The 23,428-nt window shown below is 41.8% G+C and overlaps 9 protein-coding genes across 9 annotated transcripts; 5 read left to right on the forward strand and 4 right to left on the reverse strand. All coding sequences in view use genetic code 12, as the record gives it.

The window, feature by feature from the left end:
- Positions 1–798: 798 nt before the first annotated feature.
- Positions 799–2,100, reverse strand: FTH1 (iron permease; the record flags this gene model as incomplete). The annotated part of the gene is made up of 1 exon (XM_001382996.1): positions 799–2,100. The coding sequence occupies one exon, from the start codon at positions 2,098–2,100 to the stop codon at positions 799–801; it is 1,302 nt and encodes a 433-aa protein (XP_001383033.2).
- A 2,384-nt stretch (positions 2,101–4,484) lies between these two features.
- Positions 4,485–6,554, forward strand: LSC2 (succinate--CoA ligase (GDP-forming) beta chain (LSC2)). The gene is made up of 2 exons (XM_001382451.1): positions 4,485–4,544; positions 5,251–6,554. The coding sequence occupies exons 1-2, from the start codon at positions 4,512–4,514 to the stop codon at positions 6,460–6,462; spliced, it is 1,245 nt and encodes a 414-aa protein (XP_001382488.1). The 5' UTR covers positions 4,485–4,511; the 3' UTR covers positions 6,463–6,554.
- A 597-nt stretch (positions 6,555–7,151) lies between these two features.
- On the forward strand, positions 7,152–8,326 carry PICST_87371 (predicted protein). Its single transcript, XM_001382452.1, has one exon. It carries the CDS (start codon positions 7,490–7,492, stop codon positions 8,261–8,263), a length of 774 nt encoding a protein of 257 aa, XP_001382489.2. The 5' UTR covers positions 7,152–7,489; the 3' UTR covers positions 8,264–8,326.
- A 141-nt stretch (positions 8,327–8,467) lies between these two features.
- PICST_54133 (predicted protein) lies at positions 8,468–11,017 on the reverse strand (the record flags this gene model as incomplete). Its single annotated transcript, XM_001382997.1, is given in 2 exon segments — positions 8,468–8,910; positions 8,926–11,017. The coding sequence occupies 2 exon segments, from the start codon at positions 11,015–11,017 to the stop codon at positions 8,468–8,470; spliced, it is 2,535 nt and encodes an 844-aa protein (XP_001383034.2).
- Positions 11,018–11,416: 399 nt separating this feature from the next.
- On the reverse strand, positions 11,417–13,375 carry ATG7 (Autophagy-related protein 7 (Autophagy-related E1-like activating enzyme ATG7); the record flags this gene model as incomplete). Its single annotated transcript, XM_001382998.1, has 1 exon — positions 11,417–13,375. One exon carries the CDS (start codon positions 13,373–13,375, stop codon positions 11,417–11,419), a length of 1,959 nt encoding a protein of 652 aa, XP_001383035.2.
- A 110-nt stretch (positions 13,376–13,485) lies between these two features.
- On the reverse strand, positions 13,486–15,184 carry PICST_70663 (60S ribosomal export protein NMD3). The gene has a single exon (XM_001382999.1). It carries the CDS (start codon positions 15,126–15,128, stop codon positions 13,575–13,577), a length of 1,554 nt encoding a protein of 517 aa, XP_001383036.1. The 5' UTR covers positions 15,129–15,184; the 3' UTR covers positions 13,486–13,574.
- Positions 15,185–15,940: 756 nt separating this feature from the next.
- On the forward strand, positions 15,941–17,470 carry PICST_40548 (predicted protein; the record flags this gene model as incomplete). Its single annotated transcript, XM_001382453.1, has 2 exons — positions 15,941–16,110; positions 16,273–17,470. 2 exons carry the CDS (start codon positions 15,941–15,943, stop codon positions 17,468–17,470), a joined length of 1,368 nt encoding a protein of 455 aa, XP_001382490.2.
- Positions 17,471–17,761: 291 nt separating this feature from the next.
- SOL2 (6-phosphogluconolactonase-like protein) lies at positions 17,762–18,743 on the forward strand. The gene has a single exon (XM_001382454.1). It carries the CDS (start codon positions 17,765–17,767, stop codon positions 18,545–18,547), a length of 783 nt encoding a protein of 260 aa, XP_001382491.2. The 5' UTR covers positions 17,762–17,764; the 3' UTR covers positions 18,548–18,743.
- A 371-nt stretch (positions 18,744–19,114) lies between these two features.
- PICST_54649 (predicted protein) lies at positions 19,115–19,855 on the forward strand (the record flags this gene model as incomplete). The annotated part of the gene is given in 2 exon segments (XM_001382455.1): positions 19,115–19,509; positions 19,528–19,855. The coding sequence occupies 2 exon segments, from the start codon at positions 19,115–19,117 to the stop codon at positions 19,853–19,855; spliced, it is 723 nt and encodes a 240-aa protein (XP_001382492.2).
- Between the last annotated feature and the right edge of the window lie 3,573 nt (positions 19,856–23,428).

Here is a 23,428-nt window from a genome sequence, read left to right on the forward strand (position 1 = left end):
CCCAAGCAAAATCTTGGGTACAATTTGACATTTGACCCCTTCTTGGCTCTCTCTCGTTATGCAACGTTCTTATTATGTATTGTCGTTAAATCAGTTTCCTAGTTCACAAATTGCAAATTATTTTTTCTTCGAGTTTCCAAATGGTCTAGTCTGGGGCTGTCCTTCGTAGCCCATGGTCTGGAATTAGGAGTCAGTAGACCCGAAGGTGATTGGCCCTGTAGAGAAATTTTGAGCGTCGAATCCCGGCTAAAGAAACTAATTTTTCCCAATGAAATGACAATTTTAGTTGCCACCCCTTCCTATCAGGAATTGAACTACACAAGGCATTTATTAAAGTACTTATTTTCATAATTCGGCAAGATTTCAAGACTGTTCCCCTGACTTTTTGCAGGCGCTGCGTTTTTACTAGTTTGGAGCCATTTTGAATATGAACAAACGGAAGCCCATACGTAGACTTTAACATTACGTCGGCTACATTATCTCTCCTCCCGACCATGGTTATGAACTGTTACGGGTTATTGTACCTGGTTGTTATGAGTGTGTAAAAAAACTTATCTTTTTGATCAAACAATAGGGTGGTTAGTCCGTAGGATATTTTTTAATATTATCCGCCTTGCATTATTTTTGAAATGAATAAAGCTTTCTCTCTGCAGAGCCGTATGCTACAATTACAATGCTGGTAAAGTTTAACATTTACCCAAGGAACAAGAAGTGGGATCTGAAAATTAAGATATTATTCGTAATTATTTAGCTAGTGAAATTTTTGCGACACAACGTCCTCGCTCCAAACGGGTATTTCTACTGGTTCAAGGGAGTTTCGGAGCTAACGCTGTCAAGGCTTTCCCGGATGGTATCAAGAACTGCGGCTTCAGGGACGGTTAATGGCTGGTATGCGCTTAACCTCTTGTTTATTCTCCTCTGCTGCCATTCTACCGGGATCAACGGTAATCTTCCGTACTTCTCTTCGAACAATAATGAAGTGAAGGTAATTATGACTACTAACCAGTACAAATTGTATCCAATGACGCTTCCGTAAGTGGCTGAGTTAGTCCATCCAAAAACGGCTGTGAACATCATCCAAAATGCGCCATCATCTTGCAATTCTCCGTTGCAGCAGTTGACATGCCAAACGCTGGTAGCTATATCATACGAACCAGGACCATGTCCAGTTTCGCTGACATCAAATCCATCACAAAGATTGATGAAGTGTTGTAATTCGAAATTCCAGATTCCCTTGGAGAACAAGCCTGCTGCCACCAAGTACAAAAAGCATGTCGAAGTGATCAAGAACCATTGCAAAGACAAGGTGTTTCCTGATCTGTATAATAACACACCAATGAAACTTCCAATGATGATAGCAAGAACAACTGAGTTTACAAGTGCTACCAAGGAAGTGTTTTCGTTGATACCAATACCACCAATAAAGACGATGGCTTCCATACCTTCTCTCAAGGTGGTGACGAAGGGCAAGATAAACATGGAGTACTTTTCGGACCATAATGCCAACTTGGAAGACCAGGTTTGGTTCTCTATGTTCAAGTTGTTCCTTTCCCTATGTCCCCTCACAGCCTTGTTTAAGTAGTCTGAGTTATGAATCAATGTTGACAACTTATACTTCCATTTCTCTTGCATCTTGTTGATACGAAGGATCTTGATTCCCATGATTGAAATGATGATACTAGCCAAAATGGAAAATGTACCCTCCCAGTAATGCTCTGCTACTGCCCAAAGATCTTGTCCCAAGATGTAGAAGACTCCCAAGATTACAGTTCCCACTAGTAAGCATACTACAAGACCCAAGAATCCACCTACCCATATCTGGAGCTTCAAATAACGGTATATGCTATCAGTATCTACTTCTTGTTGCTCTTCTTCGGCACTAGAAGAGGAACCTTCTGGTACAAGTAAGGCTTCAGACGTACTTCTGTATGATCCATTACGATGTTTCTTTTTGTCTGGCGTGGAGGTAAAGTTTCCGCTCTTGAAACTTTGGTGGAGAAAGGCAAGCAATACCGAGATAATGATTGCCAGTTCCAAAGTTTCTCTCAAGACGATGAGAAACGCCTGAATAGAGAAGTAATCCTCGAAAGTTTGGGCCATTTTATAAATTTTTTGTATGAGCAAATTTAGTTTCCACTTTCAATATCACTATTTCACTGGATCAATCTGACGGCAGCTTGGATTACTTATGTGATATGGAAGCTGTCAGCACTAAGAAAAAGATGGATTAGGCGATTTCCTAACTGGGGTCGCTTAGAAACGTTAGTCCTAAACACGAATGCACAATCCACAGCTTTCTACTGTGAGGCACCTTGATTTGTAATTGAATGTGAACGGCCATTTTCCAAATCAAATCACAAATTATCTTTTTCATCTATATAATTTCCTGCAGGCAGACTCGAGTTGACGTCGAAATCGGAACACTTCCGCAGCAGGATCCCGAGATCGGGATTCTCGTAAGTCTGTACCAATTGGTCAGACCAATTGATTAGACGAAGACAAAAAGTGCAGGAGTTATAGACTACTAAAATTGGTATTATGGGATAACGACAAAGCAGAGCCGAAAGAGAAGTGCTACAGCTGAAGACAAGCCGAGAAATTGGCGGAGGAGCCGTTTGATCAGCATGCTAAAAGTGGCACTAACGCCGATTTCAGTCAGATTTTGCATCCAATTTTCATTCCTAAGTTATCTTTTTTTCAAGGGAAACACCTAAGTGGATTTTCATTTCGCCAACCGGGAATAAATACAATTTTTCCATTTATGGTGTTATTCTAGTCTTGAAAATTGAGTATTCGAAATGTTTTTGAATTAGGTGCAAAAAGTTGGCTATTTTAACTGAGAATTAGACAATCCAGTAGACGTATTTTTAATGAGAACTATTGAACCTCAAGATCAGAATTACGCATATTAAGCTTAGTGAGCCGACTGAAATCTCTTGGATCTCGATTTTGCTCCCTCGTAGACAGCTTCTTCGAGCTCGGAAGACCAAGGAGAGTTGTCTAGTAGGCGTTTTCAAGGTATTCACTAGATTTGAACGGTTAAAGCTGTTCGATGCTTGAGAGACTGTCCAGGGTGGAACTGTGCTAATCCAAGCTGAAAAATATCAAGATTAAGATACGTCTTGACGATAAACGACAGAGGAGTATTTAGGAAGGGGCCCGTAGAGCTGAGTACAAAGAGTGTGGAAGAGTGGTGCTGAAGCTACTTTCCTACAACATTACTCTAGTTATGGCTGAGAAACGAAATCTACTGGTGCTTCTGGTCATTCTATACTAGATTTAGAAAATAGGGTGCTAGAAGGTGTTCCTAAAGCTGGAGTCCCGGAGATACCCCACTTGGATGTACCGCAGAAGTTTTTCCGGCAGCACAGCGAACATGGAGAGAAGCTAGGGAGAGCTAGCAACATCAAGAAGAGAAATCTCGCTAGAAGTATGACTGAAAAGAGAAATGTACTGTCTGGCAAGAAAAACATTAAGTAGGAGCTGAGAATTATTCGGTTTGTAGTGTGTTGCTGTGAATGAGTTCGTCTTAGTGGTGCTCGTCTGGCTGGTCGAGAATAGCGAGAAAACGGAAATAGAGAGCACTCCAGAATGAACAAGAGAATAAGAAAAAGAGAGTAAATGTAGCAGTTAGATAAGTAGTAAAAATTACAGAGACAGAGACTTGGAAGTGAATCTACAGTTTTACCGACGTAAAGTAAGTTGCAGTCACAGTCATAGAGGATATCCCTAATTATGTCCCTATGTGTTGGCCAGTTTGGGCTCCTTCTCAGTAGTGAGATTGGCGTGGTTTTGTGCTTGTGAGCATTTGACTCAACGGTTTCATGTGCTGAAAACGGGAGAATTCACACCAGGCGTCAGTAGCTATGAACTATGGAAGATACAGAAATTGAAAAACACTTCAGAATAACACAAGTGTAAGGCATTGTGGACGTCAGCATGAGCGTGCCTATCTATTCTTAGCGAGCTGCTTACACTAGTCTTGTGTTCCCGTATTCTTGTTCTCGCTATTTTTCCAGTATTTCTCTCCCTGTAAAGCCGTGCGCTCGTCGCTGTGTCTCTCACACTTCCCCTATCGACAGTGCAACCAACCAACCATACACTATTAAGGACGAATTTGAACAGACGCCAGTGCAAATCATACGACTACCTGCAAAACGAGCAACTCCAGACTTCCACCTGATTTAAGCTCCACAAGTCTGGTTTCTCGCTAATTGTTTCTCGCTAACTCTCCCAACTCCCCAACTCTCCACCGTCCCTACAACCTGTCCCTACAACCTTCCCCCCACTCCCGGTGCACCAGTGTCCGAGGGCCAAGGTCGGGTGCACGCTTCGGGTGCAATCTGCAGGACGCGGCCCTTTTTCTGTGCCTTACCTGCTTTGCACAATCCAGGCTACATCGGCAATAGTGAAATCCAACAATATTAGAGGCAGAAATGTTCAAAATAGAATCTTTTTCTTTTCCTTTCCTCTGTGAATCCAGTCACTACTGTCTAATCATATACGCCCCAATGTTGTCTAGAACCATTGCCCGTGCCTCCAGAGTATGTATCGTGTTCCCTTGCGAGACCTCGGCTCGTATACATCCGAGACCCAGCGATGAGGTCGGCTGGTGTCCCGAAACACGGTCCAGCGATTCGATTTCAAGAAGCTGATGAATCCAAGAGGTCAGATAAAGAGAAGTGTAGGAAGATCCACCGCAGCAGCTGATGTAGTGTTGATCAGGGACCACCCTTTGATCGCTGTTGCTAGAAACGGTGTCTACTGACGTGAAATCGCGGTATCTGTGAGAATCGAGAATCGAGAATCAACCTGTTACAGACATCCACCATGAGAACTTTGGAAACCCAATGAAATCAACGAAAACAAATTGTAACAACTATCATGTGATCTTTTATGACCCCATATTGACATTGTCGACCATCACATTGGTTGACGTCGTAGTTTGCCGAGTCGACACATATATTCACCGTCTGTCGATTTCAAATCTCGCGATTGTCAATTCTCATTTCCCAGACTTGAGTTCGCATTCCTTAGTGCTGATTTTTCACCCCATTGTGCATTCCGTCAGCTCACATTCACAGTGATAGCAGCCACTATTTAGACGATATTAGATTGCACTCACAACATTGACTCACTAAAATTACATCTCGTATCTCATTTGTCAAGAACCCATTTCTCGTCTCAGAGCTCAATTCTGAGGTTATCTGATTTCGCATTTTTCATACGCATTTAATACTAACAATTCAGGCTGTTGCTCAACAGAAAAGATTCTTGTCTTTGCACGAATACCGTTCCGCTGCCTTGCTTGAGCAATACGGCGTCGGTGTTCCTAAAGGTTACGCCGCTACCACGGCTGAAGGCGCCTTTGACGCTGCTAAGAAGCTCGGAACCACTGAGTTGGTCATCAAGGCCCAAGCCTTGACCGGTGGCCGTGGTAAGGGTCACTTCGACTCTGGTTTACAAGGAGGTGTCAAATTGATTTCGTCTCCAGAAGAAGCCAAGGACTTGGCTGCTCAGATGTTGGGCCACAAGTTGATCACAAAGCAGACCGGAGCTGCCGGAAAAGAAGTCACTGCCGTATACATTGTAGAAAGAAGAGATGCCTTGACTGAAGCTTACGTAGCCATCTTGAACGACAGAGCCGCCCAGACTCCAATCATTGTCGCTTCTTCCCAGGGTGGTATGGACATCGAAGGTGTTGCTGCCGAGACCCCAGAAGCCATCCACACTTTCAAGGTTGACTTGAAGGAAGGTGTCACTGACAAATTAGCTACAGAAGTAGCTTCCGTATTGGGCTACACCGACGCTGCCATCCCAGAAGCAGCCAAGGCTGTCCAGAACTTGTACAAGGTGTTTGAAGAAAAGGACTGCACCCAAGTTGAAATCAACCCTTTGTCTGAAACTCCAGACCACAAGGTATTGGCCATGGACGCCAAGTTGGGCTTTGATGACAATGCTTCGTTCCGTCAAGAAGAAGTATTCAACTGGAGAGACCCAACCCAGGAAGACCCTGAAGAAGTCGAAGCTTCCAAGTACGGCTTGAACTTCATCAAGTTGGACGGTAACATCGCCAACATCGTCAACGGTGCCGGTTTGGCCATGGCCACTATGGACATCATCAAGTTGTACGGAGGTAAGCCTGCCAACTTCTTGGACTGTGGTGGTACTGCCACCCCTGCCACTATCGAGAAGGCTTTCGAATTGATCTTGTCTGACAAGAAGGTCAACGGTATCTTTGTCAACATCTTCGGTGGTATCGTCAGATGTGACTACGTTGCCGAAGGTTTGATTGCTGCCACCAAGAACTTCAACTTGGACATTCCAGTTGTCGTCAGATTACAGGGTACCAACATGCAACAGGCCAAGGAGTTGATTGATAACTCGGGCTTGAAGTTGTTTGCCTTTGAAGACTTGGACCCTGCCGCCGAAAAGATCGTCGAATTGGCTCCAGCCAACTAGATAGATTTATATAGCTAATCCATAGAGTGAGAGAAAAGAGTAGAAGATATGGTAATGAAGTAGTACGCAAGTAATTCAGCATCAAGTTGTACAAATCGTTCAATTATATAGCTATGTAGTTGTTCAACTTCTAGCTCCGCAGTGTGGGGTTGAAAATCGAGCCATATTTGATGGCAGACCTTGTCAAATTCTCAATACGGAAGCGATATTGACAGGAAATACTGGCAGTGTGGTTATTGGCTACAAGAGAACTGCAAATCTCGTTGATTTCTTCGGAATGGTAGCAGAAACTTGGCTTGTGTACGTCCTTTTCGGACGGTTTTTGTCTTCTATTTGCACGTTAATCTGGTTCTTCTCATACTGATGGCCCTTAATATCAGACTATCAATACTAATTTCGTTTATAAACTTACACTTTGGCTATGAAATTTCTCCATATCTATACGATATAAACCACTCTCTAGTTGTATGTTTGTTGCAGCAAATTCTACAGAATCTATTTGCTTCTCGCTAAGAGCCTGTCACTAAATTCTTCCTCAATAAATATTTCCTCACTAAATATTTCCTCACTAAATCTTTCACTCTCACTAAATCTCACTACAGGTAGTGTTTGAACCGCTCCCGCCACTACGAAAATTAAGTACGCCACCAATAATTGCTACTACTCCCATTATCGATTGTCAATTGATATTAGAATTGTTGAATTCTGCATTTCTTTCACTGAAGCCAATCCTTACTGTCGAGATTCAGTGATTTTTCAGCATCTTCTATACGAAAATATCGGAGCTTTTCATCGAGAAGCTTACATTTTATAAGAGTCTTGGAATTGTCAATACACCTTATTTTGGATCTTTAATTGAATCATAACTGGTCCAAATTGAATTGCAATTCAATCTTCAGTAGCGCTTCATTACAATTGATCTTCCACACACATAATTGAAAGATCTACATTCGAAATCTCAATCTTCAATTGCAATCGTAGATCTGCAATCCATTTCACTTTCAGTACATCATAAACTTCATTTAACATGTTCTTGACAAGATCCGAATACGACCGTGGTGTTTCTACATTCTCTCCTGAAGGAAGATTGTTCCAGGTCGAATATTCCTTAGAAGCCATCAAGCTTGGCTCCACTGCCATCGGTATTTCAACCTCCGAGGGTGTCATATTGGGTGTAGAAAAGAGAGTCTCGTCGTCGTTATTGGAACATACCAGTATTGAAAAAATCGTCGAAATTGACAAACACATTGGTTGTGCTATGTCCGGATTGACAGCCGATGCCAGATCCATGATCGACCATGCCCGTGTATCGTCGTTGACTCACAACTTGTACTATGACGAAGACATTCAGGTCGAAAGTTTGACACAGTCGGTCTGTGATTTGGCGTTAAGATTTGGGGAAGGCGCCGGTGGTGAAAAGAGATTGATGTCAAGACCATTTGGTGTAGCTCTTTTGATTGCTGGGATCGACAAGGATAAGGGTCCTCAGTTGTACCATGCTGAACCCTCTGGTACTTTCTACAGGTACGAAGCTAAAGCTATTGGATCAGGTTCCGAAGGTGCACAATCGGAATTGCAGAACGAATACCACAAGTCAATGACTTTGAAGGAAGCAGAATTATTGGCGTTGAAGACCTTGAAACAAGTCATGGAAGAGAAATTGGACTGTAAGAATGCCCAATTGGCCAGTGTTACAGCTGAAGGAGGCTTCCAGATCTACAGTGACGAAAAGACAGATGAAATCATCAAGGCCTTGATTGAACTGCAAGTTGACGAAGATCCAGCCCTTTCGGGTAATTAGATGTACCATAAATTAAAGAAAATAGTCATAAGAAAATGTAGAAGATACACTAGTACTTTTTGTACAACTTATCGTAGATGTATCTTACACTTGAAGCTCTAAATTGAAGCTACATAATAGAAACAGTAAGATCCACAAGCCTCCATTTCATTGCAGACACGATATGGAGTAGAGCTATTATTGTATATTGTAACTTACATAGAGCTATTCAGGGAAACATCTTTCCAATGATTCACTCAAAATCAAGATCAGCTTATTCTCAGATTCACCGTATGTCCTCAACACTGCAATAAAATCTGACAACGACGCGGTAAATGTGTCAAAATGCCCATGCAACGAATTGTCCATATTTACATATCTGTTGTTTATCAGGCTGGCATCCATGGTCTTGTCCTTAAACATCTCAGGATAGTTTGTTGAGTATTTCTCAAACAATTCTACATCACAAGTTATAAGTACCTTCTTAAGACGGCTTAAGTAGTGGTTGAACAGGATTACAATGTCAAACATCTTCTTGAGAGCAAGGAGCAAATGCGGTTTGGTGATTAATGAATCGTTGATAAGCGTATTCAAGAATTCACTGAGATTCAGAATCAACGTGTCTACATTAGCAAGTTCCCTTTCACGATTTCTTGAAGATGTTCTCACTTTATTCATCCTACTGTTATGGATCTTGTCGTCAAATATGGTGTTGTTGCTGTTATAATTGTTGAAGGTGTTGAACTTGGAATTGAAATGGGCTTCGATGTTATTATTGTTATTGACATCTGAGCCAAGCACTTTCTCCTTTAATATCTCTTCAGTTCTGGCCAAACTCTCTTGAAACACTTTGAAACGAGATTCTACAACGTCGTAGTTCAAGTAGATCTGCAATTCGTTGACAAACTCTCGAACTCTACTGTGCAATACTCTGCATCTGAGAATCCACTTCCTGATACGAGGATCGAACGAAGCGTGCTTCCACACCTCTGAATGGTTAATGTCCCTCCAAGTATTGTCATTGAACTTGGAAATGAACTTTAAGATAATTAGAATCTTGAACATGAGCTCGTAGTGATATGATAACTCTCTGATTACTATGAGGTTGAGTGGAAATGGTAAGCTTACAGACAAGTCTATACTTGTAATAGCGTACTCATCAGAATGGTTCGGGTCATGGCCCGTCTTCTCAGCATCTGTAGGCAGAGCATTTCTCTTGAATGTCTTGTTCAAAAGTGAACGTAAGTTCGCCCCATCTTCGTCTTCGGAATCAAAAGCTTCTACTTCCATGATTTCTTTAGCTACTTGATAGAAGTTAGATGACGTTATGGAAAATTTTTGGTTCTGTCTCACAATGGCTGAGATAGATGTCATTTTCTCCTGCTGAGGTATGTCAGAGAAACTGTTGCCCTTTATTTCAAAAGTGTCTAGATAATTTTTTTCGAGTCTTGATACAGAGACATTGTATCTATTTCTTTTCAAATCCGAAAATGACTTTTCAAGAAAGTTGTCAATCTTGAATGAATCCCTAAAGAGAAAAACTGACTGGAACTCATTGATCAAGCCACGGAACTGCATTCCTTCAAAGAGAAGTTTCATAAGGAGCTTGTTGGCTCTGTTGTAGAAGGCCTCTATCTTCAACTCGAGGTCGTGGGTGTATATTCCTGTGATCGGCTCAATTATCTCTTTGAGATTGTTGAAGTTATTCAAACCAGTACATAGTTTAAATACATTCAAGAACTTACCCGTGTTGAGAATCTTCATTTGGATGTCGACATTAGAAAACTGGTCAATAAGTCCATCTGATTTGACTATAAATAACTCGTTCCAGTAGTGTTCGCTTCTGGCATGGAAGATATCGATAAGACTGTCGGGAACAGGCTTCTCCCGGATTACAAACTCATCGTAGGGATCATCAATATCTCCATTGATTAACCATTTGTTGAGCATCTCTACGTAGTCTTCACTGATAACCTCGAAAAGCTGGGTCAAAAAGCTCAGCGAATCAGAATCACCTTTGAACAAGTTGATACGGTCTTGTACTACGCGCAAAGCCAATCCGCCTTTACAAACAGCAAACTTGCCGTTGTTGGCAAGACTTTCTAGTATGCCCGCCTGGTTTATTGAGCTTTTTACGTTGGCAATAATGTCTTGGAATCGTAAATCAGGTTGTTCAGCAGCCTGGGAACGCTCTACGGTTACCAGATGTATTTGCAACGAGATTTCGTAGATATGTTTCAATTTGTTCAGAATATCGCGATCTAGAATTGTCTTTAAAACATTCATGTTGAAGTTGGCATTAAACTTGAACTCGTTCTCGATCTCCACAACTACATTTTGGTACTGGTCCAATAGCAGATGTACATAGCAGCAGAACCGCTGGAGTACCTTGCCATATTTGGGCTGGTTATAGAGTTGGTAGAAGGCCGTGAGACCGCCATAGTATTTGCCGTACCATACGAGCTTTTTCGCGATGCTCTTTAGAGAGATATCCAAGTTTTTGGCGATTTTGAAATCGGGGCCGACAAGCTGATTGTGAATATTTGTTGAATCGTATTTTTCACTGTAGCGGATATAGCAGCCTTCGTAGCCCAATAAAGCAAAGAGGAGATCCTTGATGATGAGTCCCAGTTGGATCTTGAGATCGTTGACCTTGCTGAGCATATATGGCCTTATTCTTGTAGGCTTAGCCGGTGCTGCTTCAATAGTGGAGTTGACTATGGAAGCTGAGGAGGAATCGCGAAGTCGCACTTTATTGGATTCGTCTATCGACATGAAGCTTGTCATCGTGGATATGATTCATGTATTAATGAAGAAATAAAATGATGTTGACTATGAAGATGAAGATGACAATGACGGTATGGTCTATGGTGGTGCTAGTGAAACTGAGATATACTACAATTAATGATATATGAATACTTTTATAAAAAGAAGAGATATGAAATCTTTTGTTTATATGTTTTGATTTGTTTGGATTTGTGCGCGCTTTCTTGATGGCTGCGAAAAAGATTCATTCTGGTTATTCGTGTCTCCACGGAAGGCTTCAGAGGAATTGATGAATGATACATGATAGTAAATGTATGTTGCTACAATTATGTGCTACTAGGCCGTGTTGATGTTGGATGTACTTTGTTTTTATATTATAGTTACATTAATACAATTATATACTATACACTAGTCCAACCACTCAGAATCTTCATCGTCTAAGTCCATATCCTTCATCAAATCCTCCGTAGCCTTCTCGGCCTCTTCCTGGACCTGTTTCAACCCACAAATTTCCTCCAAGTATCCCGAGTCGTTCAAACACTTCTTGACAAACTCCCAGCCCTCTTCTTCGAACTTACTGATCACCGTGTGTGAACAAGCTGAACAGTGCTTGTAGTTAGGAGCATAAAGCTTTGTCTGCTGGAAGTTGTGCAAGAAGCCTCTAATTTGGTGAGGAACACCACCAAACTTGGTGCTCTCATCCTGAGCAGCTTTGCTTCCATCAGGATGTTGTAGGATGGAAACAAGCAACTCTACAGCCAAAGCAGAAGCCATAAGGGCAACTCCGGGTCTGGTTACGGTACACATCTGGTCCAACGTTCTGTCGGTAAGACTGTCGTTGGGTGCAACAACATCATTACAATAATAACAACCAAGCCTGGACTCTTCTGGTTGGCTTAAATTCCCGTGTCTCATCACCAAATAACTATCAAACCCCAATGCAGCGTTGATGACAATCTTGTTTTTAGCATAGCCAAGAACCGTGGGAAGCCAGCGCGATTCACGCGAGTCCATCAATAAGTAGATGATGTCATGGTCGTCAAACAATTGTGAAAGCGTTCCGAAATTACTCTTCAGTTTGGCTTCGTCGCTCACCGGATGCCCAATCATGGGTACTTCCAAACTAATACCCTCAGAACTTACACCAGGAAATATCTCCTTAAGGGCTTCAGCAGCTCGTGCAGCCTTCATTTCACCTTGTCCATTATCGCTGAAACAATCCTTAAAACTGAACAAAGGTTGCCGTACAGGGTTAGAATATGAGATACGCCCATTATCGACAAACGTAATCTTTCTCACGCCCCAGCCCATTAACGCCCTTGCCACATAACTTCCCAAAGTACCTGCGCCAAGAAGAAGTACCCGCTGTTCCTTGACGATGTCTAGGTTGAGTTCCGGAGCAATACGCCATTTCATCAACTTCAAATTGAGATCCACAGCCTGATCAGCTAATTGGTGCGGGTTGATCAACGAGCCAAGATCTGCCAATTTTGGCCCAAGCTTACCCTGACTCGTTCTCTCCCAGCCGGTTATCTTTGGCTGGACGTTCTTGTTGAAGGAATCAGTGTCTAGCTCGTAATGAACCTGAAAACTGGACCCGTCGTTTCTATATACGATCACATCGACGTCTTCAAAGCCTTTGTAGGCCAAGAAGTAGAGGTAGTTCTTCAACTGGACCGAGGGTTTGGTTTCTTTGTTCAAACAGCCATCGAGAAACACAAACACACCGTTACGACTACTACGAATAGAATTCAAATCTAAGTAAGACTCTCCTACTACTTGGTACAATTGGGAGAACGCAAGATTTTCGGAATCTCCATCATTCTCTAGGAGTCTAGTGATGTTTTTAGTATGTTTTTCTACCAAGGAATCATCTCTGGTCGAAGTCACAAACCACGGAGCATTCAATGTGGGGAAGGCAACCCAGTAATAGAACTTGTACTTCTTCAAGTCAGAAAAAGTTAAGATGAAAAACCAATTGAACGCCTTGTAATCCAACGACTCTGTCTGTATAAGGCGTGTGTACACCTCTTTGCCCCAGTCGTTGAGCAAGTCCAGCTTGTTGATGTTTTTGAACTCTTCTATGGTGTTCACATTGTAGAGCTCTCCGCTTATATGAAGGTTGTTAGCTTCCTTTTCTGCAATATCAAAGCTTTGCAAGTCCAAATTCAAAGTGGGCTGGTCATTGAACTTATTGAGCCGTCTGGGGGAGGTGATAAACCCGTGGATGTCTCTTTTGGACGAATCAAGCTTGAACTCGTTAAGCTTGAGTTCAGATAATTTGGTAAAGAAAGACAGTTCTACAAACGACAGAATGGGCACATATTTTGGTGCGACTCTTGCGGCCGTCTTATCGCTATCAGACATTGTGAGATTTATACTGATAAGACGATGAAACTGGTATCAATAAATAGTCCAAGTGAAATTAGAAAAATCAGAATGAGTTACAAATGAATTCTACAATTGTAAGCGTTTCTCGATATAGTGTATGATTACATGCAGGCTAGTATACATAGATAAGGACGGCTATCGGCGGAAACGAGCTAGCCATCTACAGCTTCAGCAACTATTCCATAGGATGGTCTTCCAAGGTCATATCGTCCAATTCGTCCAACAACTCGTCAATTCCAATTTGAGGAGCTTCTTCATCTTCTTCTTCCAATTCTTCAATGTCACCATGAGAGGGTGGAGGAGGAGGTGCAGCTCCAGCCTTGTACAAGTTAATGGTTTGTCTCAACTCTTCATCCTCTTCTAATTCTTGCAAGAAGATCTCGTAGTCACGTTCTGCTCTCTCCTGTTCTTGTCTGGCTTGTCTAGAATCGTCGTTAGCAACAATGTCGCTATGTTCCTTGGCCATTCTCTTCAACTTCCATTGTCTGTACTTGTTCTTCTTGTTCTTTCTTGCGTAGTGCTTCTTGATCAAAACTACTTCCGGAGTATTGTCAGTATCTAATGTGTCCCACAAGTCGGAATTGAAATTGGTGTTGGTCAAGAAGTAGCCCAAACATGAGTCTCCTGGATGCAAGATAGCACCTAGGTGGGTTCTGATGTAGTAAGTGTGATCGTTGACTCCCATGTCTTTGGCACGGCATACCTCGATGTCTGCCAACACATTTTTACCTCTTACATCACCTGTAGGCTCCACATCTAACACTACAAACTCTACCAACTGCGTAACATCCAACAAGGATGCAAATGGGTTTCTCCAGTAGACAGAAGCAGCTAAGTCAGCTGTTTGCAAAGTGAGAGGATCCAAAAATTGCACTGCATTGGTAATCTTAGAACAGATTACCAAACGAGAGATGTTGCCTAGCGAGTGGGCCAACTTCTTGGGCAAAACTACCAAGTCGTCACGACATATAGGTACGATCTCCACAGAGTACGAGAACTTGTACTGCGAGTTTCCAGACTGGGTATCGACGGAAATCAACTCTTCCGACTTCTTGGCCTTGACAGGAGCAACGGCACTCAAGAAGTCCAACATTTTTGCGGCGTGGTTCTTTTGGGAATAGAAGAAATCCAAACCATCTTTGGCTTCTTTGATGGATACGGTGTCTACATGGGCATTGTGTTTCAAGATCAACTGTTCGAGATACAAGAACGTTCTCTTGTGAGGAACCTTCTGTCTGATCTGAACAGTGGCTTTCCAGGTGTTGGTGGTGTACGACTTGGCACAGTCAGGACATTGCATGGCTATAACAACATACTCTACTTCAAACGTCTGCTGAACAATAGTGTTGGCCATAGCTTCACCTTGTACGGTTAACTTGACTCGGATACGACGGGAATGTGGTTCCGTCCATATAAATGAAGCGTCGACTAATCTAACTTTGTTCAAGCCCTTCAACTTTCTCAAACAGAGTGCCAAAAGCTCTCGTGATTCCAACTCGGCTCTGATCCATTGCTGGGGAGGCTGTAAGAAACGCTCGCAATTTCTACAGAACGACACATTTGCTTCACGTGGAATTCCTTCGGTGATATCCACAGTCAACTTGATACAGTCGTAACACATTACAAGTCCCTGGGATCCATCCATGGGCACACCACAGTTACAACACAAGACTGTAGCTATAGGCTGAGAGCCTATCTGGCTCTGTTCCATTTGGGAGTAATTCGACATGGCGGATACTCGTTATAAGAAACAGTGTGTTTATACAGAAATATACAATATCTCAGTCTTGTTTAACGAAATTCGACGAGATTTGTTAGTAGGAGGCAAAAGAATACGGCTGCTGAATAATGGTGAAAAGTTAGTAATATAGTATACTCATCGTAAAAAATTATAGATCATGTGTTTAGTCATGTGACCTGGGAGATGAGCAGGAAAGATGGAGTGAGCAGAGAATGTGAGAGAATGTGAGGGAGGAGAATCGGAAGATCAAGTCGCGCTATATGTTGTTGGAAATTCAATACAAATGTCGTATAATGTCGCTGTGGTACGACATTGATCCTACATTATATTCCATCAACTTCAAGAATGTTTAACGAAGTTGAAGGCTTAGCCATATGATGTAACTGCGATGGTTGGTCCTACTTGGTATGGGTCTAGATGTACATTTCCCGACCAAGTTGATCCCATTTTGGGCAGTTGGAATCTCGTGAAAATTTTTCACATTCTCGCCTCGAGAATTTGTCTATATATTTAGCTAACAGAATTTCCTAAGGAACCTAGAAGCCTCCTAGGAAGTGAGTCAAATCTGAGCTTTCATAGCAAGCTGTTAATGCAAGGGATTTCAGTAGAAACAACTTCGACGTAGCCAGCTTAAATATTAAGCCTAAAAGACTTAAGGATTCAATATACAGTATCGAGATCCAAACATATGTATTTCTATCATGTGCATTTAGTCACGTGTATACTCTCCAATTATTCATTGATAACAGAATATCTTCAACTAACATTCCACGAGCTTCTTTAAGTCATAGAATCAGAACATGGTTGATAGGAAAAGGGCCGCTGCGGTGGTCAAATCTGAAGATGAGGACAATGATGATGTTCCTTTGAACAAGAAGGTCAAGATGGAGGCTAAACAGGAAAGTTCCAGCGAGGACGAAGAAGACGACGACGACGAAGACGAAGACGAGAGAAAGGAACCTGATTCCGAGTATAATGAATTTGAAGAAAATGAAAACGAAGAAGAAAACGAGAATGAAAACGAGAATGAAGAAGAAAATGAAGAAAACCACGAAAATGGAAATGAGGATGAAAATGATAATGAAAATGACAATCAGAATGAAATCGAAAATGAAAATCCAAATCATGAAAGTGACGATAAGAAAGATGTAAAAGATGAGGGAGATGAAGATGAAGATGAGAATGACGATGGAGAAGACGACGACGAAGCTGAGGAAGAAAGAAAGAGAATTACTACTTTCAACTTTGACGGGGAATCGTACTCGTTCAAAGAAAGACCTTCCGTGATAGAAGAGAAGGAAGGCAAGATAGAGTTTCGTGTAGTCAACAACGACAACACACGTGAAAACCTAATTGTACTCACGGGGTTGAAAAACATTTTCCAGAAACAATTGCCCAAGATGCCGAGAGAGTATATCTCAAGATTGGTGTATGACAGATCCCATTTATCGATGGCTGTAGTCCGTAAGCCGTTGACTGTTGTAGGTGGTATAACGTACCGTCCGTTTAACAACCGTGAGTTCGCCGAAATTGTGTTCTGTGCCATTTCGCTGACGGAACAAGTTCGGGGTTATGGTGCACACTTGATGAACCACTTGAAGGATTACGTTAGAGCCACATCGCCCATCAAGTACTTTCTTACTTATGCCGATAACTATGCTATAGGTTATTTCAAGAAGCAGGGATTCACCAAAGAAATCACCTTGGACAAGTCTGTGTGGATGGGGTACATCAAAGATTATGAGGGAGGAACACTTATGCAGTGTTCGATGCTACCTTCCATTCTCCGATATTTGGATCTGGGCAAGATCCTCTTGCTCCAGAAAGCTGCAATCGAAAAGAAAATCAAAATGAGATCAAAGTCTCACGTGGTCAGACCCGGACTTCAAGTCTTCAAAACGAACAAGAACATAACAGTAGACCCCAAGGATATTCCAGGACTCTTGGAGAGTGGCTGGCTGGAGGAAATGGACAAGTTGGCGCAGAAGCCAAAAAGAGGTCCTCACTACAATTTTATGGTGACGTTGTTCTCAGAAATGACCAACCATCCACTGGCTTGGCCATTTGCTGTTCCGGTTAATAAGGAAGAAGTTCAAGACTACTACGAAGTCATAAAGGAACCGATGGACTTGTCTACTATGGAACTGAAATTAGAAAACGACAAGTACGATTCGTTTGACCAGTTTTTGTACGATTGTCGTCTTATCTTCAAAAACTGTAGATCTTACAATGGCGAGTCCACCACGTACTTTAAGAACGCCAACAAATTGGAGAAGTTCCTTAACAATAAGATCAAGGATAGTGCTGAGTATGCCCATTTCTTGGATTGATGTAATATATGTATTATAGAGAGTAAACTAAAGAAAAATAAAATAAAGAAATATCCCTTTATAACCTACATTAGTGCTATTATACCACTGTCGTCGTATTACTGCTGTCATTTTGAAGGGAGGGGGCACTAGTGTTTTCTTAACTTTCAGTTATACTCTTCACAATGGTCCAGCCTCGACGCGCTACCATATGAAATTTCCCATTCAAGCCCGACCGCACCACAGTAGTCCTAGTGGAAGATCTTCTAATCCAACTCACTTTTCTTTCTCTTCAACTTCATAGTATCCATCAACATGTGTGCCAAAGTATACTCGTTTGCCGAGTCGGTCGAGGTGGCGAATTCCGTGGGAAAGCACATCTTGAAGCTCCAAAAATCGGCTATCGCCAGTTCCGACTCGTTCAAGATTGCACTTTCCGGAGGCTCACTTGGCAATGTTTTGAAGAAAGCTTTGATTGACAACACATCTATTGCTTCTGAAGTTCAATGGGACAAATGGGAAGTGTACTTCAGCGACGAGAGGTTGGTGCCGTTGGATCATCCCGACTCCAACTACGGTTTGTTCAACGAGTTGGTGTTGAAGAACTTGCCTTCTGGCACCAAGCATCCATCGTTGCACGTGATTGACGAATCACTTTTGACCGGTAAAGATGGGCAAGCCGCAGGTGCAGATCTGGACAAGGACAAGCAGATTGCCGAAGCCTACGCAGCCAGCTTGCCACAGGATGCAAAATTTGACTTGATCTTGTTGGGATGTGGTCCAGACGGCCATACCTGCTCTCTTTTCCCTGGCCACAAGTTGTTGAATGAACGTGATCAGCTCATTGCTTACATCAGCGACTCGCCCAAACTTCCACCAAGAAGGATCACCTTCACCTTCCCAGTGTTGGAGAGAGCTACAGCCATTGCTTTTGTGGCAGAAGGTGCCGGAAAGGCTGCGATTTTGAAAGACATTTTTGGCGACGAGCTGTCCAAGTTGCCTTCTAAGTTAGTCAACGACATATCTGGGGTTGAGGTGTCGTGGTTCGTAGACAACAGTGCTGTCGAGGGAGTAAGAGTAATCACTTCCAAGTACTAAAGGTATACGGTAATGCTTGAACGAGGATTGCCGGGTATGGGTGGTTGAAATCCATAACTATATATAAGTGTATCGTAGCTGTCATGGCTATCATGGCAATTCAAGCTGTCGTATACGTATACATTTGTAGTTCATCTCAGTGTGAACCAGATATTCATATATAACTAAATGTCTTATATATACAATATATGAATAGAAAAAAATGTGTTGGCTGTAGATATGGATATAGAAATAGATATGGGAATGTTATATATGTATACTGTCGGCAGCAAAGAGTAAGCTGTATTAATTCTTACAAAAGAAGGAATCAGTTCTTGCAATTTTGCTAGATACTTCAAGATAGGACTATTTTATTTTGGTAGCGCGGCTACTCCTATCAAACAAAGTGTAGATCCAATTTATTTATCAATCGTCATTCTTCTCCACAAACACAACAATGGGTACGTACGGGCATCTCAATGCCAATTGGTCCATAGAAACACCGCTAACATTTCGCAAGCATTAGGCGTTGCATTATGGCTTTGTCCACGTCAAAACACACCTTTATACGACAAGTTGGAGACATTGATGGGATCGTTGAATACGCTCTTCCCCGGACTGCCTCCTCGGTTCGAACCGCACATTACGATCTCAACCAATGTAGCTGTAGATCTAGAAGACGCTGACCAGACGCGAAAAGACGTAGACAAGATTCTTTCCGCGTCAGCTGTTGCTCTCAACTCGTTGCCGAAGAACCATCTGAATTTGGTTACTTTAGGCAAAATCGACAGCCAGAGGAAATTTTTCAAAAAGCTCTACTTTGAGGTGTCTCATGATCCTAATTTGATGTCACTTGCTCGGATTTTACGAGAGTTATTCGTGATATTGCCGGCTGATATCGAGGCCGAGAACAAGAAGCAAAACCCTCAGTTGTATACTAGCGATGGCAATGGAGGAACCGTGCGGAGGAAAAAGCTGAAAAAGTCCCGGGCTAGAAGCAGTTCTAGTTCTGATTCTGAGGTACCTCCGAAAGAGTTTGACACAACGGCTATCCAACAAGAAGCAGCACGCAAGGCAGCTCACTGGTCTGCCGTAGAATATGATCCACATCTCTCACTCGTGTACAGCGATATCTATCCTATAGACAAAGCGTTGTGGAGAACCATCAAAACCCGAGTTCAGGACTACTTGAATATCGACAATTGTGACAGCGACGAATTGGTAGACAACGGCCTCGGTTGGGATGGAGGCGTATTCAAGCTTGTTCTCTGTGAGGGCGATGTCAGAGACTGGATTGTCTTGGGAAGTGTGGATGTACATCTGAATTAACTATTCACTGAAGTAAGTGTGCTGTTTTTAATTACTTAACTTAATTGCTTTGATTTGATGGAGTTATTTCCACAATATTGTACTTATATATATAGACATTGATTCGAAAAATGAGACAATTGTACATACAAAGTAACTTAAGTTGCGATTGCAAAAAGCGTACTCACTTATCAAAAAAATAATGAAGGATGCGAGGTTCGAACTCGCGCGGACATCGTCCAGCAGATCTTAAGTCTGCCGCCTTAGACCACTCGGCCAACCCTCCACTGTTAATGCACCTCAAGAGTTCCCATCTACAGCTAGTTGTATAATCACGCTTTCACGTGATCTATCGCACGTGATTAATTTCTAATACAAAGGTTTATTCATTAGTTATGGTGTATAATGTTTGTATTTAGCATATCCATGGGTTCTAATGTGATTTAATTACGGCTGTAAGTATTTTTCTTTCCTTAATTTCAAAATATTGTCAGCTTTATCTGTTAGAATTCTCAGGTACAAGTGATAAAGAGGCAGATATGCTTGAGCCAGAACATATAGTATACGCTGCTTTTCTGTTTTACAATACACATCCAGCTTCTCTATATTCTGAGTCTCTTGATACTCCATATCTCTTTGGCTGTTATTCACCACTCTGTTCACTCATTTCTGGTATTGGAACTAATTCTCATTTCGCACCTCATGTTTTGGCTGTGAAAAATCGCGGTATCTGAAAAAAATTTCTGCAACCGTTTCCCAAACCAGAAGATTAGATAACCCTTCTTTCCAGCTTTTCTTGCCTAAATAAACCACATAGACTCATTGCTAGTTATCAAATTACGGTTTTTTATCATAGAAATGTCGTACACTTGCCTAACTTGTTCTGAAAAGTTTGACGAGACATCCATCTCAAAACATCTCACGGCTACACGACACAAGTCTGTGAGATCTGAAAAACAAGATGAAACGATAGAATGTGATGAGTGTGGAGATTCCAACATCCACCAGTTGGCAATTTCGAGGTACGGCCTTTCTTACATGTCACTTTTATGTCAAGTTTGTTTTGACAAGGAAAGGGCTGAAGATGACGACAAACCTTCTACCCAATATACTTTATCCAACGGGGCCTTCTTTTCCAAGCTCGATTCCTTCTATACATACAGAGATATAGATTGTGACATATGTCAGTCTGATACTAATCTCTTTGTCCAAGTTAATGGAAAGATGATCTTGTGCAAAAAGTGTTTGGCAGCTTCAGGTGCTACCGGTAAGTTTTGTAGCGAGAATGATGATGACTTCCTCTTTGCCTTGTTGGGTATAAAGGAGACCACGCCAGGTAAAAAGTCAACAAAGACAAGAGGCCGCAAGGCAGGTAGATTTGGGGGAAGGCAAAGAAAGCCGAAGATCGTTACTCCTGAATTAGAAGCTAGAAGAGCCCACTATAAGGCATCTAAAGAAAGTGCTTCTGCTATCAAGTCTGGGACAACGGTAAGAGCTATAGGGTCAACAGTTCCCACGTCCATAAAGAAGGTTTCACTGTCTAAATCTTTCTCGGATAGAGAATCTCATAAACACACTCCCAAATCGTCGTTGAACTCCTCTAGAAGATCTACGCCTACCTCATCTCACAACAGCTCCGCTACTCCGACACCAAGAGCTTCTTCGCCTGCCATGTCTTCAAAGGCTGGAGGCAAATCGTCCAATGATAAGAAGTCGAATGATAATAATAAATCCAAAGATAAATCTAAGAAGGATCCTAGGAGTGGTACACCACCATCCAGCAAAAGTGATGACTCCCTTCCAAAAGATAGAAGCACCAGGTTTGTGAAACCAGAAACAGGAAAACAATCCAAGAGGGACTACAAGAGAGCAGGTGATTTAACGCAAAGTAAAACAGATAAACCAAAGGGCAAAACAGATAAATCTAATGGTAAGGCTGAAAAAACTAGTGGTAAAGCTGAAAGACCAAATGGTAAGTCTGATGTGCAGATTAGTAAGAATAGCGGTGTTAAACCAGGTAAGGAAAAGAAGTCTAAGACAAATGATCAGCCACTAAAGGAATCTTCAAGACCTACCAAGGACAATAAGGAAAGATCTTCCAAGAAGACTATCCAATCAACATCAGCAAAAGAGGCTACTAGAGATGGAAAGAGAAATGAAACAAAGAATTTCAATCTGAAGGAGAAAAATAATCAGACCGTAGTTGCTGAGAATCTGACTGTGGATGCTGGAGATAATCCGTCGGCTCTTCCACTGGAAGTTTCTAAGTTCCATCCTGCTCTGAATGCAAGACTCAAGTTCGACAACTTGCCCCAATATTTCAGAGAAGTAAGTTTCAACATGTTCTTGGAAGAACAGTTAACAAATGATGATAACTATCTCACATCTGAAGATATTCTCATTGAATGGTATGCTGACCAAGACAAAAAGAATATTCAGTATAAGTTGTCAATGCCACTTGATGATAGCATTACCAAAAGGTTCATTTCGGATAAGTTGAAGGCAGTCAAGAAAACACCTTTTTCTTTGGGACTGTCAATGTTCTTAATTCTCAATGACGAAATTCCATGGTATGGTACTGTAGCAACTTTAGACACTGTCAAAGCTGGACCCCATAAAAAGGGTAGAGGTAGAGGTAGACAAGGACCACCTAAAGATCAGATTCTCGAAATGGTTGTTAAGTTGTATGATTGGAATGATCATCCTTTACCAAAGAATGCAAATATTACCCAATTGAAAGTTCTACCAGCCTCTGTTCCAGTTAGTAGAGTTTTCAACGCTATGACAAGACTCTCTAACGAGAGTTTCAAGAAGATGCTTCTTGGAAATGATCCTATTAAACAAATTGTCTTCAGAAACTACTTGAAGTTTACTAAAGATACTTTTAATGATTCACAAAAAGTTGCTATCCAGTCGGTTTTGAATAATGCAATCACTGTCTTGCAAGGTCCTCCTGGTACTGGTAAAACATCGACGATTTTCGAGATTATCCTACAACTTCTTGATTCATTAAATACATACCCAATTCTAGTCGTTGCGGCATCCAACATTGCCATTGATAACATCGCTGAGAAGTTGAAGCCAAAGCATGAGAAGAACATCTTGAGAATAGTAGCTAACGAGAAGGAAAGAGAATACAACCGTTCGCATCCTTTGGCTTCTATTTGTTTGCATCACAAAGTGTATGACGGACTACCTTCAAGATACCAAATGGTAATCGACGAATTGAAACGTGGACCTCCTACTATTGGTGCCACAGCTTTTAAGAAGTTTCAATCCGATCAGTTTGAGCTTACTAAAACTTTGGTAGCCCAGGCTAAAGTCATTTTCACCACTACAGTTGTTGCAGGAGGCAACCAGTTGAAGTCCGTAGTTAAATGCCCTGTGGTTATTATGGATGAAGCAACCCAGTCGTCGGAGCCTACAACTTTGATTCCTCTTTCTATGCCTGGTGTTGAGAAGTTTGTATTTGTAGGTGATCAAAGACAATTAAGTTGCTTCTCGTTGATTCCTTCACTTTCTCTTTCGTTGTTTGAGAGAGTCTTGTTGAATGAGACGTACAAGAATCCTCATATGTTGGATACCCAGTACCGT

This window comes from Scheffersomyces stipitis, chromosome 2 (assembly GCF_000209165.1).
Source record: "Scheffersomyces stipitis CBS 6054 chromosome 2, complete sequence".
Lineage (NCBI taxonomy): Eukaryota > Fungi > Ascomycota > Pichiomycetes > Serinales > Debaryomycetaceae > Scheffersomyces > Scheffersomyces stipitis.